The sequence below is a fragment of the Arachis hypogaea genome, chromosome 14 (genome assembly GCF_003086295.3).
Source record: "Arachis hypogaea cultivar Tifrunner chromosome 14, arahy.Tifrunner.gnm2.J5K5, whole genome shotgun sequence".
NCBI classification, from domain to species: Eukaryota; Viridiplantae; Streptophyta; class Magnoliopsida; order Fabales; family Fabaceae; genus Arachis; species Arachis hypogaea.
In genome coordinates, this window is record NC_092049.1 from 104,582,552 (window position 1) to 104,596,177 (window position 13,626).

Consider the following 13,626-nt stretch of genomic DNA (forward strand, 5'->3'; position numbering starts at 1 on the left):
CACTTCCACCACCATTCTCCACATCTCACATAATCGTCTTTGATCCTCATTAATCATTCATATTCCCATTGCTTCACTCGCAAGTTACCTCATTCACTAGCCCCTTTTTAATAGCTAGGCATGCCATAGTGATTTAAGACATAAATGGTGAGATCGGAGGCTTAGAAGTATGAGATTTGGCTTTTAAAACTCAAAAATCAACTTTGGGATGAAAACAGGGCCGCGCGTACGCGCACTCCACGCGCACGCGTGGATGGCACTTTTTCGGAAGATCGGCGCGCACGCGCCAGGTGCGCCCACGCACAAGGGGTCATTCTGCTAAAAATTTTCTAAGTTAAAAGCTGCAGAATTCACAGATTTAAACCCCAATCTTCCAACGGACATAACTTCCTCATTTTAAATTGTTTTTCACCCGTTCTTCAAACGGCATGGACATCCCGGATCCAATTTCATTTATAAACAGATTTGGTACAAAACGGAGATCCGTAGTCCAAGTTATGTCCCGTCAAAGTATGCCCAAAAACCATATTTTCATACAAAACCACAATATGCCATTTTCAAAACAAACCATTTTCAACTCTTCCCAAAATCAATCAAAACATGCCAATTTCATCCCTTTTCTTTGAAATCAATTCAAAATGTATCAAATTCAACATCAAGCCTCCTCAACTCACACATTGACACATAACCACAATTTACCAAAATCACTATCTCATCATTTTACCCCACTTCTCCCAAGTGGCTCAAACTCAAACACATTGACATATCATATACTATTCCTCATGCCAATTCTCAACAACACCAATTCCAATAAATCATTATTGTACACAATCAACATCATACTCGCCATCAACATGGATCAATCCACAATTCAACCATAACCAATCATCAAGCATATATCACAACATGCATATTTCTCATACATCATACCACCAAGGCATCAATAATCATCATCACATATATGACCACATCATATATCTCAATCATTCAACAACATCAACAATTCAATGCCTATCTTAGGGCCTCTAGCCTAAGTATTTCCTACCACATTACATATTAGATACGGGAAACCGAAACCATACCTTAGCCGATTTTCCCAAGCTCCCCCGGAGCACTTCCAAACCACTTATCCACAAGCTCTCAAGGCCTCAACACCTCCAAGGACAGATTTTTCACCACCAAACCCTTTCCAAGCTTTTCAAAGTCACCAATCAAGCTCCAATATTCACATATACACAACCTAAGCCACAACCATGATACCCATACACAACATCTCAAAACCCAAACATCATAAAATCACAAATTACACTAGGGTTGAGAATCTTACCACACCCAAGGTCCAAGGAGACAAGATTAATCTTCTCCTTCAAGAGAGTTGGGTCCTATAACATCAAAGAACCCAAAATCTCAACATTTTACCCATGAAACTCGAAAATAAGGGCTGGAATTTCGAACAGAAACACGTGGCTTACCTCAAGATTAATTGTATGGGTTTTGTAGAGCTCTCTGCGGTGAACGCGTGGCCACAAACGGAGCGGCAATCGGAGTTCTAGATCAAAAGTTATGGTGGTTTGAAGATCAAGTGAGAGATAGAACTTGAGAGAGTGTTCTTCCCTCCATGGCCTCCATTTCAGCGTGTTTAGTGTCTCAAATGAGGAGAGAGAGTGCTGAAAACTAGGGTTTTGGTTTAGTTTAGTTGGGCCAAGGGCCCACTTTGGGTCCGGTTGGCCCGGTTTGGCCCGTTCGGTCCAACCTTGGTCCGAATTCTATAAAATTGGTACCAAAATTCTCGTCTCAATCTCCTCTATCACATTTAGCCATAAAAATCACATTTTAGGCTTTCTAGAATAAATTCTTATTTATGGGTTAATTAGCCGTTAATTAACCGGGTTTTACAGAAAGTAAAATAAATAATTAAAAATAAGGTAATAAAATAATTAAAAAAAGTAAAAAAATACAAAAAAAAATAATGCATGTAGTTGATTTGTAAAAAAATTAGTATAATCAATGAATATAAAAGATGATAGACAAAAATTAAGATATATTTTTGTTAAAAAATAAAAAAAAATATTGTGAAGAAGAACCTATTAATCAAATTTTATGAAAATATTATAAAAAAATTAAAATATTAATAAATAAAATAATAACTCCTTTAAGAACTATTAATCAAAATACATAAAAGCACATTCTGATTCCTAGATATAGAAAATAATAGGAGAATAATTCAAATTAAATTTATTTATTTTATTATTTATTAAATAATTGATTCTTTATTTAATTTTGGTCAAATCAAATAATATAATTGAAACATATTAAAACTCTAAAGGTAAAACTAAAACTAAATGTTAAAGATAAAATTAAAATAAAATTGCATTTGCTATCTTGTAATTTTTTTTTAATAAAAATCTCATTTATACATCTTTAAAATGTATTACTTTAGTACAATGATATTTTTATTAAAAATAAAAATTATGATAAATATCTCATATATTCGTTGGTAAATTATATACAAATATTTTTTGAAGCATATCACTTTTATTATATGAAAATAACTTAAATACTTTTAAATGTAATTATGATAATTTATTAAGTATTATATTTTTTACTAATTTATATTAAATAATTTACCTCTAACTTTTAATTATAGTAAAAATGTAAGATATGATGCCAAAAAAAGTGACATAAATTTTTTACTAACAAAAAATGATTTTTTTTTATTTTTTAAACACTCATCTATTTTTTTTAAGTTATACATTTTAATTTATATAATTAATGACAATTAAATATACAAAAAAATACTAATTAATAAAAAAATAAAATTTAAGATAAACATGTCCTGAACAAATTGAAATAAAATAAAGATTTTTAATTATGATCATTAATTATAGTTACATATATTTACTTCAAGATTTATACTTTGAAAATTTATTATATTAATATTTTGTATTTTTATGTCTCAATTTTAGATTATCACAAACATTAGTTACTCTCCAATAATGATAATGCTTTTAAAAAAATAAACATAATTAAATGATCTTAAAATTATATAATAATTTTTAAAATAACAAAAAAATATACAATTACCTAAAATACAATATTTGTGTAGTAACTGAAATTTAATTGCCAATATGAAAGTAACATATAATATCATTTCGTAATGAAATAAGTGTTTAATCAGAGAATTTAATATTTATATAATAATATAGCAAAATAAATTAAAATTTGAGTTTAACCATAGTAAATGCTCAAGTTTAAATTTTCATAAATTAATTTATTTTTGTTAAAGTGAATTGCGTAATAAAAAAATTCATATATTAAAGTAGAAAATAATTTAACTATAAATATAAAATTAAAAAAAATATATTCTTAAAAGTTGAATATGCAGATAAAAATAATAAATTATAACTTATAAAAATTATCTTTAGAATTTATTATAATAAATAATAAAATTGTAAAAGTCATGTATCTATATAAATTACATTATATTAAATTATAAGATATCTAGATATTTAATCAAACTAATTAATTAGTTTGTAATTGATTTGATTTAATTATTTAAAAAAAATCTTGAATAACCCTTTTTAAAAATATGCTAATCTAAATAAGATAGATTGAAGATAAGAAAAATATAACTAAATTATATAATACCACGTAATATACCTAAAAATTTGTTTTATAACAGATCTAATGCCAAGATATTTATCATCATCTGTGGTATAATTTAATTTCACAATTATTTAAACTTTATTTTTATGAAAAAACTGCATTATTTATTTTGAAAAAAAATATTTACTCACTATTATAATTTAGATAGAATATAAAATATATATTAAACCAATTTCTTTTAATAATTACTCAGTCACAAATATCCATCAAGAACATGAGATTTAAGAGCATACAAAGTAAATATAATACCTACAACTTTTACACTACCACAATAAGATGATTATTATAAGTCTTTTTAGCATAAATTAAACAGAACACCATATAATAATAAAGAAACAATCAAATCCAAAAAAATTATAGAACACCTATCATACACTATGTTTGTTAGTATTGAGGAAGTTTTAACCATTTATTCTTTTATTAGCTATCTTTTTATCTACTCTACACTTCATCTACAAATATGTTAAGAACTAAACCTATACTTCAACCTTTTAAAATCCCATATATTCTTGTCAAACACAATATTATTATACCTTTTTTCTTTATAGAAACCATTGAATGGAAGAACCGTTGGTAAAAAGATGAGGTTCTCTTATAATATATATGACTTTTTATGATAATAAAATAAAAAATAAAAAGCATGAAATAATGTGTATATTTAAGTTAATTTTAATCTTTTTTTAATAACCACATTTGTCATAACGTAACTGATAAACAATGACAGTTAATACGGATTGGATATGTTTTGAGTATGCTATACATTTTATGACTTTGTACGAAACAATATTAGTTTTAATTTATATATTTATTATTGGGTATTAAAAATAAAAAGTATTTACATTATTAGCATTTTTCAAATCTTCCTCAACTCTGACCGTGATTAGGCCTAAAAGATCACCTACCTCGTTGAAAATAATGTAATCCAATCAATTTTCATCTGATAGTACTATACATTCGCATAATCATAGGAGAATTAACTTTAGCGAGATAACAATATGGTATTTAGTTACCACATGAGTATTTGTATATATAGAATTATCAATCAATTATATGTGGCTTCTGATGAAAATAATATATTCAGTATGGATATTGTTTGTTAGGTAAAGGATAACAAATTGACAAAGAAAATTAATTACGGGTATATTCATTTTAAAAAATATTATTTTATGTAATACTATAAAAAAATATCATGGTCACCCTGAATTACTACAAGTTCAACTTCCATCGACCACGACAGAATGCCTAAATTGAGACATTTTCAAACTATAATATTTGTCAAACAAACAATTAATGAAACACTCATCCATACCTTCTCATTTTGAGTACATTTATACATAAAAAGAGTTGAAAAAGCAAAAGCAATAAAAATGATGATTTTTATAATTTTGTGTGGCTATTTATATATAGAAGATCAGATGACCATGATTATCTAACAAAATTAATTTTATTTATTGCATTCAATTTGAATAAGAAAAAATAATCTTATTTTAGTTTAGTCCTTAATTTACATGATTTAAATTTAGCTCAATATATATGATTTGATTTGATTTAATTATTAGTGAAAAATATCTCGAGAACCTATTTTATTTATATATTTATTATTTTAATTATTAATTAATTAATCTAATTAATTAATTAATACAGATAATTAGTATAATTAATTTGGTTTAATAAATTAAAAAAATAAATTAAAAATACTAACGAAACATTAAAAGAAATAAATTAAAAAATACTACCAAATCAAATTGATATAAATTATAATAAATTATATGATATTTAAATATCTAATCAAATCAATTAGTTGATATAATTAATTTATCATAATAAATTGTATTTAATGAGTTAAAAGAGACAAATCACTAAACACTCTCATAAGCATGTCACATCAACTCCATCATTAAGTACAAAGATCTAATTTTTATATAATAGAATAGATAATAAATAGAATATATAAGAATATGATATGTGACATATTTTAATTACGAAATTGGTATTATATAATAGATTTTTTCTAAATTCTTATTGCTTGTTTGTTGCTAATTTTTACATAATTATTTAATAATTTTTGCCTATGAAACTATCAACTACCTAATATTATGATTTAATTAATAAGAATGATGACATGAATATTTTTTTATAAGTCTTGTTATTATTTATAATTAGGAAATAGTCCTAAATAAATTTATTTTCTTAATGAATGTTAATTTTGTTGTCAAATTTTATATTACCTTTAAAATTTTAGCGTAATTGAGTCTAATTTCTATATTTTAAAATGAATTTACTCGAAAAATTAATATATAAATCACATTATTATTACAAAATTATTTTTTTAACATAATTAGTGGTACTTATTTGAACCATTAAATTTAGCTTCTAATGATATTAAAGTCAACCTATTTTATTATCTTGTGCCTTCAAAGAATTTATACGACTAACATAAAAATATAACAATTGAAAAAAAAATTATTACAATGAGTATATTCATTTTAACACATATTCTTCTATCTAATACCATAAAAAATACATTGGCCACTTTGAATTATACATACATAAAGAAAAAAAGAAGAAGAAAAGAAGAGTTGAAATAGCAAGAGCGATAAAAATCACGATTCTTATAATTTTGTGTGGCCATCTATCTATAGTAGACCACACAACTATAATTACCTAACAAAATTAATTTGTATTTATTGCACTCAACTTGAATAAGTAAGAAATTATCTTATTTTAATTTAGTCATTAATTCACATTATTTGAATTTAGCTCAATATATATGATTTGATTTGATTTGATTTAATTATTAGTTAAAAATATTTCAATTGCCTATTTTATTCATAGATTTATTATTTTAATGGCTAATAAATTAATCAAATTAATTAATTAGTACACACAATAAATTTGGTTTAATAAATTAAAAAATACTAACAGAATATTAAAATAAATAAATTAGAAAATACTATCAGATCAAATTGATATAAATTATAATAAATTATATGATATTTAAATATTTAATCAAATTAATTAGTTGATATAGTTAGTTTATCGTAATAACTTGTATTTAATGAGTTAAAAGAAATAAATTGGGAAACACTCTCAGAAACATGCCACTTCAGCTCCATCATTAAGTGGCAGAAATCTGATTTTTATATAATAGAATAGATAAATTTGTTCATTTATGATAATTTTAGATTTTTGTTAACAATTTTATTACCAAGAGTTTTAATTTCACTACTAATTGTGACTTAACTATACAAAATAAAAATAAAAATAAAAATAACTACCGGTGAATAAATTCAACTATAACATGACGCCTAAACACGTGAAATGGCATTAAAGTTACCGTCGGATTAATCCGATGGTAATCATTAATTCAGTCTCAAATAATTGATTGAAAAAACCAACATAAAATTCAGTGGTAATTAGCGTCGGATGAAAATAATGCATCCATAAACAGTTTTCGGCGCTGTTCATATCGTCAACTCCAAAACGACGATAAATCAGATGGTAAATCCGATAATACTCAACATTTTTTTATAATGACCGTTAATCTTGATCTGTGATATGAAAAGGTTCAGGTAGTGATATAGTTGATTACACTAATGCTAATTTTGTTGGAGATCAAGTGGATAGAAAGAGCACAAGTGAAAGTTGATGCTTCATCTTTAAGGGTCTTATCATTTGGGAGAGTAATAAACCAAACATTGTTGCATTCTCAACGGCCAAAGTAAAGTACATAGCTGCCACCAATTACTACAAACAATTTCTTTAGCTCTGAAACTAGCTAGACGATTATCTGTTTAGGTACTCTAAAATCCCTATTCTTTGTGATAATACTAGTGTCATATGCATTTCTAAAATTTTTGTTTTTTATTTTATAACAAAGTATATAGAGGTTAAGTTTTATCACATTAAAGACTGTTCCAAAAGAAACCACAAAACTCAAATTTATCAAAATTGAGTTTCAAATCGCTAATATATTTACAAAACCTGTTGTTGAAAATTAATTTGAGTTTCTTAAGGTTCTTATGAACATAAATGAAGCTTAGGTCATACATTCCGTTACATGTATGCTCTTTAAGCCCTTTAGAAGTAATTTTGAGAATAATTAAGACATGAACCATTGATGTTTTTAAGATACTCAAGTGGATTTGAGCATAACAAAGACTTTAGAAGATATATTTTGTTCCGGACCTGATTCCCGGATTTCTTAGTGGAGCAACTACGACCCGGTGATCTGGATCTGGGTCGCCATTACGGTCCAAACCGGCCCAATAACTATAAATTCCTAACCAACATTCAAATTCAAACATCTGTTTTATCTTAGCTAAAAAGATAAGGTAATGGACTTTAACTATATAAAGGGAGTCAAAGGCTCCCTTAGGTACGTACACACTCCTAGTCTCACCTATATCTCTTAAATCCATTCTGACTTGAGCGTCAGAGTGTCTTTGCAGGTACCACCCCCCGCCATTTTAGAAGTCTGATCCTGTTGCTACCAAGGTCGACAGATCCCCGATCCTTCTCTCAATCCGTGCCAACGAAGTCTTGTACATATTTTCTATCTCAAGAGTCAAATATGATGAACCTTTCTCACCTTGAAAAATAATAAAAATAAATGTGGATTTGCAAGTTTATTCCTAAAACTATATTCCAAACGATTAAAAGAGCCAACCATAAGATGTAATTGTCTTGGTAACTCCAAGGTAACCCGGTACTGAATTTGATGGTCCCAGAACATTTGGACCATTAAATGGTCCCATAACAAAACATGTTTTTTAGGTTTTTTAATAACTGCTAAATAATCCTTTTCTAATTTTAATTACAAATTAATCCCATATATTTTATTTAATTATAAAAATTATTTTTTATTTTATAAATTATTATTTTATCATTTATCTATTATGTTTATTAATAATAAAAAATAAAAACAATAACGAGTTAGATCTTCCATTGATTGTAATAACTTTTTGGCAATGCCAATCGATTAAAAATTTATTTTTAATCCGTTACATCCGTCGAGGGTTGTGAAATCATGTTTCTTAGAAAATCAATCGATTAGTCATATTACACAATCGATTAGTCATATTACACAATCGATTGAACGATGACTAAAATGTGGGATTTTTATAATTCAATCGAATGTTTATATTACCCAATCGATTGAAGGCTTCAAAGCAATTTGAGGTCTCACAATTCAATCGATTGGTTGTGTTACCCAATCGATTTAAGTCTTCAAAGCAATATGGATTTGCAAAATTCAATCGATTGGTTGTGTTATCCAATCGATTGAATTGTGCACTACGCCGTTCTCAATTTTCCAATTGTTTTTATAAATTATTATCATATTATTCATCTATCTTATCTTTAAAATTCTATTTTCAATTTTTAAGTTTTTATTTTGATTTAGATACTCTACTCTTATCTTTTCTTTATTATTAAGATTATAAATTGGTGAATAATCTATCACCAATTACTCAATCCCACAATTGGAATCGTGTATCAATCTCTTTGATTATCAAAATTTTCATTGTTTTTCTTTCGGATATCCATCTATTTAATATCCAATTTTTCTTTATTTTTTATCCGTTTATTTAATATCCAATATTTGTTCATCATTAATTGATAATTATAGTTGCAACAATCAACAAAGGTCCAATCAATTTTTCATTGTAGTGTTCAGAAAACAATCCACCATTTTGACTCCAAAATCGAGGTCAGTGAATAGAATCTCTAATTTTGCAATTCTTCGTTTCGATACTTTATTCGTGAAATAGATTGTGTAATGAAAAAATATTTTTTTTATCTTTTAATAATTCACAGATATTGAAAAATACTAAAAGCTAAATAAATTTTATCATTTTTTATTATTAATTAGCTAGCAATATTGGAAGCTATTTACTTTTTTAATGTTATAAGACGGAGTGTACCGAAATTTTTTTTTCATTGGACATTTTTAAGATGTCAGATGGATGAGCAATACCAGGAGGAGGATGACATTAACCAACAAGAAGAGCTAGTTTGTGACCAAGATATGATGGATGAACAGAATGAATTCGAACAAGATTTTGGAGATGAATTTACTGAGGGAGCGTATTTTTCTGATTCTGATCCGTCAGAAGATACCCTTGAAGCTGCTTATGCGGTTGACTTTGTGCAAGACAATACAACTTTGAATTTCACTGAAAATTGTGCGGAGAAAATTGGTAAATATCACTTTTCTACTTTACATCTTGCATTTGATTTTTATCTGAAGTACTCAAAGTCGAAGGGCTTTAGTGTAAGGAAGAGTAAGACTTTCAAGAATAGTATTAACGAGATTTACAAACAAAAGTTTATGAAAAAAAGGAAGAAGGAGCCTAGATTGGAAACAAGAACTGGGTGTGAAGCCTGAATGGATGTTAAATTTGTACCTAAAACTAGAAAGTGGCATATCTTTTATTTCTCTAACGAACACAACCATGATCTATTGGATATACAATTTAGTTCTATGTTGCCTGCCCATAGAAAAATGTCAGAGGCAGATATTATGCAAATGATGAACATGCTAAAGTCCGGAATTAGCACTTCACAGATATTTTGTCTTCTAGCTAGTCAAGCATGCGGGTATGAATGTGTCGGCTATGGTCCTAGAGATATGTACAATGAGATTGCTTGGCAAAGGCGTCAAGTTCCTGGTGATGCAGCACGAGCGTTGAAGAAGTTGGAGGATATGCGATTGAAGGATCCACCATTATATTTCAAGGCATGTCATGATTCAAGAGGTTTATTACGTAACTTATTCTGGTCTAATGGGATTAGCCAACTAGACTACCAACTCTTCGGGGATGTAATTGCTTTGGATACTACGTACAAGAAGAACAAGTATAGTTGTCCATTAGTCATATTTAGTGAGGTTAACCACCACAACTAAACAATTGTTTTTGCTGCTGCGTTAATTGTGCACGAAACTACTGGCACATATATTTGGCTCCTGCGTCAGCTCATGTTTTCCATGAAGGGTAAGACCCCGACCTCAATAATAACTGATGGGGCCATGGCGATTAGGAATACAGTAAAAGATGTATTTTCCGAAGTCAGACATAGATTATGCGCTTGGTACCTTATTCGAAATGTGACTAGCAATGTTGGAAATCCAAATTTTCCTTCTAATTTCAAGAAAATCATGATGGGAGACTACGAGATTCCCGTGTTTAAGCGTAAGTGGGTTCAACTTATTGAAGAATTTGGCCTTGAGGATAATCCGTGGGTGAACAACATGTATGAAGAGAAGCATATATGGGCTACTGCATATATAAGAGGTAAGTTTTTTTGTTGGCTTTAGAACTATCTCAAGATGTGAAGGTTTACACTCAGTAGTGGCAAGGTATGTGGGGTCGTGATATGATTTTACAAGTTTTGTAGAGCATTTTCAAAGGTGTGTTGCACACTTGCGCTTTAAAGAATTTAATGCTGATTATGAATCTACACGTGGGGCGCCCGTCATACAGACTTGTATAGAGCTGCTAGAGAGATTTGCTGCTGAGGTATACACTCATGAGATATTTCTATTGTTTCGGCCATTTCTTTCTAGAGCTAGATCAATGCGGGTGCTAAACATAGATAATAATAATAATGATTGCTCAAAGTACATATGTGTGTAAGCATGGGAGGCCCAATTTTCTGTGGACCGTTGAATTTCGTCAAGAAGAAATGATCTTCATGTGTTCTTGTTTAAGAATGGAGTCATTTGGAATTCCTTGTGAACATATTGTGAAAGTTCTGGTTGACAGAGACATTTGTGAGATTCCCCAATCATTAGTGTTGGATAGATAGACAAAGAAGGTGAAATCAGCATTCAATGATGCAAGTGGGTTCACCAGGGATGCTGTTGTTATTAGTCGTCAAAGTGCCTTGATGGAATTTTCTAAACAATTGGCTTCTATTGCTGCTAAAGTCCCAGAGAGATTTGAAGAGACACGTGACATTATTATGGGGTTGTACTCATCTTACAAGGTTGCAAACGAAGGCACCACTCAACCTTAGTCAGATGTAGCTAAAAGTAGCAATCCGTATGTGCATCGAACCAATATAGGCCCAGGACAACCATCTAAGAAGAAGCAGCAACGTTGTAGTGTTTATCAAATGGAAGGACATTGACAACAACGTTATGGAAGATGAAGCTAATGGTTTAGATAATGGCAACATGTATACCGAACCGACTCCTGATTTAGATAGTGATAATTAGCAACCTCCATGAACTTAATATTTTTGCATAGAGAATTACTTACATATTTGTGTTTATATTTTTTTACTATATTAATAAAATTTTCTATATTCTTAGAATATTCGTGCTTATGTTTTTTAGATGAAATAATTGTCAAATAAATCTTGGTTAGACAATAAATAAATTAATGATTTATTTAATTCATAGAATTATTAATTTATATAATTATTGCTAATAAAAATTTTACAAAATTCATTGGCATCGACGAACCAGTCGAACTGCAAATCGATAAGAATTACGATTCGATTATATGCTAAAACCGCAAAACTAGAAAACCGGAATTGAACCACTAAACCGGCCAAAAACTAGTAGGTCAGACCGAACCGGGACTTGGCGAGTTTTTTGAATTTGACTAAAAACGCTACCATTTTGTGTGCTGATCTACTAATACCCTAACCATTACCAACGCAGCAACCTTAACTCACTCCAACGGCACAACAGTAGCAGCACACACTCCTTCCCTCCCATCAGCCTCGAGCTCGTCGTTCCTCTCAATGCCAGCTCACTCACTCCCTTACTTCCATTCTGCCGCTAGACTTCTCCTACTACGTCACAAGTCGGACCTTTGAAGCTCACTCCCTCACTCCTACTCGTGCAGCTAACGATTCAGCAGTGGAAGCACAGTCGTCGGGCTCGCCTCCTACCTCAGTCATGAAGCTCTGTTCCACCGTCGCCAACGCGATTTCTGTTATACACCCCGACCCTACTAAGAACTCCCTAGTTCTTACTCCCTATTTCCACCCCTTTCAACTACAGGTGCGAAGGTTTAGTGCGGAACTACAAGAACATAGAAGATTTTGTTTACAAGTTGAGTTGTTAGATTTTATTTTTCCCTTGTCATTTATTGTTTTAGTTTTTAGAAGGGTAAGAATTGTATTTGAAGACCTTGAAATAAGTCTATGTATATAAAACTATGTGAATATATCTACTTTTGTGATTAAGTGATTTAAAATAAAGTCTCATTTTGTTTTCTTAATTAAAATTTTGGTTTGTATTCGCGAAGGCTCGATATTAAGTAAAGATAGTATTGAATAAAAAGGTTTAGAGGTAAGTAACGCCTGAGCTTTTAGTACGATCATGAGTTGCTAAAAGTTAGGGTGTTACATCATGCGAATATCATGATCCTCAAGCTACTATTTATTTATTATAAATTAGTACAAAAAAATAGAGTATAAATATTAGGAATTTGTAAAAGGTGCTCACCTTATTCACTACAAAAAAAAGGTTATAAAACGACATTAAAATTAAGGCATTCTCATAAAAATGCCGTAATATCTATGAATTACGGTGGTTTATGTGGCTGCCACAATTCAACTTTAGTTAGCGGCAATTTTGGCGGTTTTGAACGCCATTATGTTTTAAACCAGTTTTAAAAAATTCAACTTCTCTGATCCATGTCTAATTGCAAATGAGAGTGAGAGTAGTATAGTGCATCTGTGCATGTAAGAGTTGTGTTGGTGTGGCAGAACTTGAAAATGATATCGCTGCTGCTCTGCGAGCTTCTCCTCCATCAATTTCTCCTCCATCAATGATTCTCCCCCTCTGTTGATGTCACCTCCATCAATGCTTCTCCTCCGATGGCATATTTGCTTCCATTGATGCGATCTGCGAGGTATTCTATTAGTTTCGGTTCTTCGAGCTTCTCTTCTCCTCATTGACCTTATTTTGTTTAATTCCAGGTTTTGATTGTTCTATGCTAA

At 29.6% G+C, this 13,626-nt stretch overlaps 1 protein-coding gene across 1 annotated transcript; it reads left to right on the forward strand.

Annotated features, from left to right (window-relative positions):
• Positions 1–10,171: 10,171 nt before the first annotated feature.
• On the forward strand, positions 10,172–11,887 carry LOC112742857 (protein FAR1-RELATED SEQUENCE 5-like). Its single transcript, XM_025792095.1, has 5 exons — positions 10,172–10,555; positions 10,661–10,961; positions 11,065–11,186; positions 11,476–11,655; positions 11,735–11,887. Exons 1-5 carry the CDS (start codon positions 10,172–10,174, stop codon positions 11,885–11,887), a joined length of 1,140 nt encoding a protein of 379 aa, XP_025647880.1.
• Positions 11,888–13,626: the final 1,739 nt, after the last annotated feature.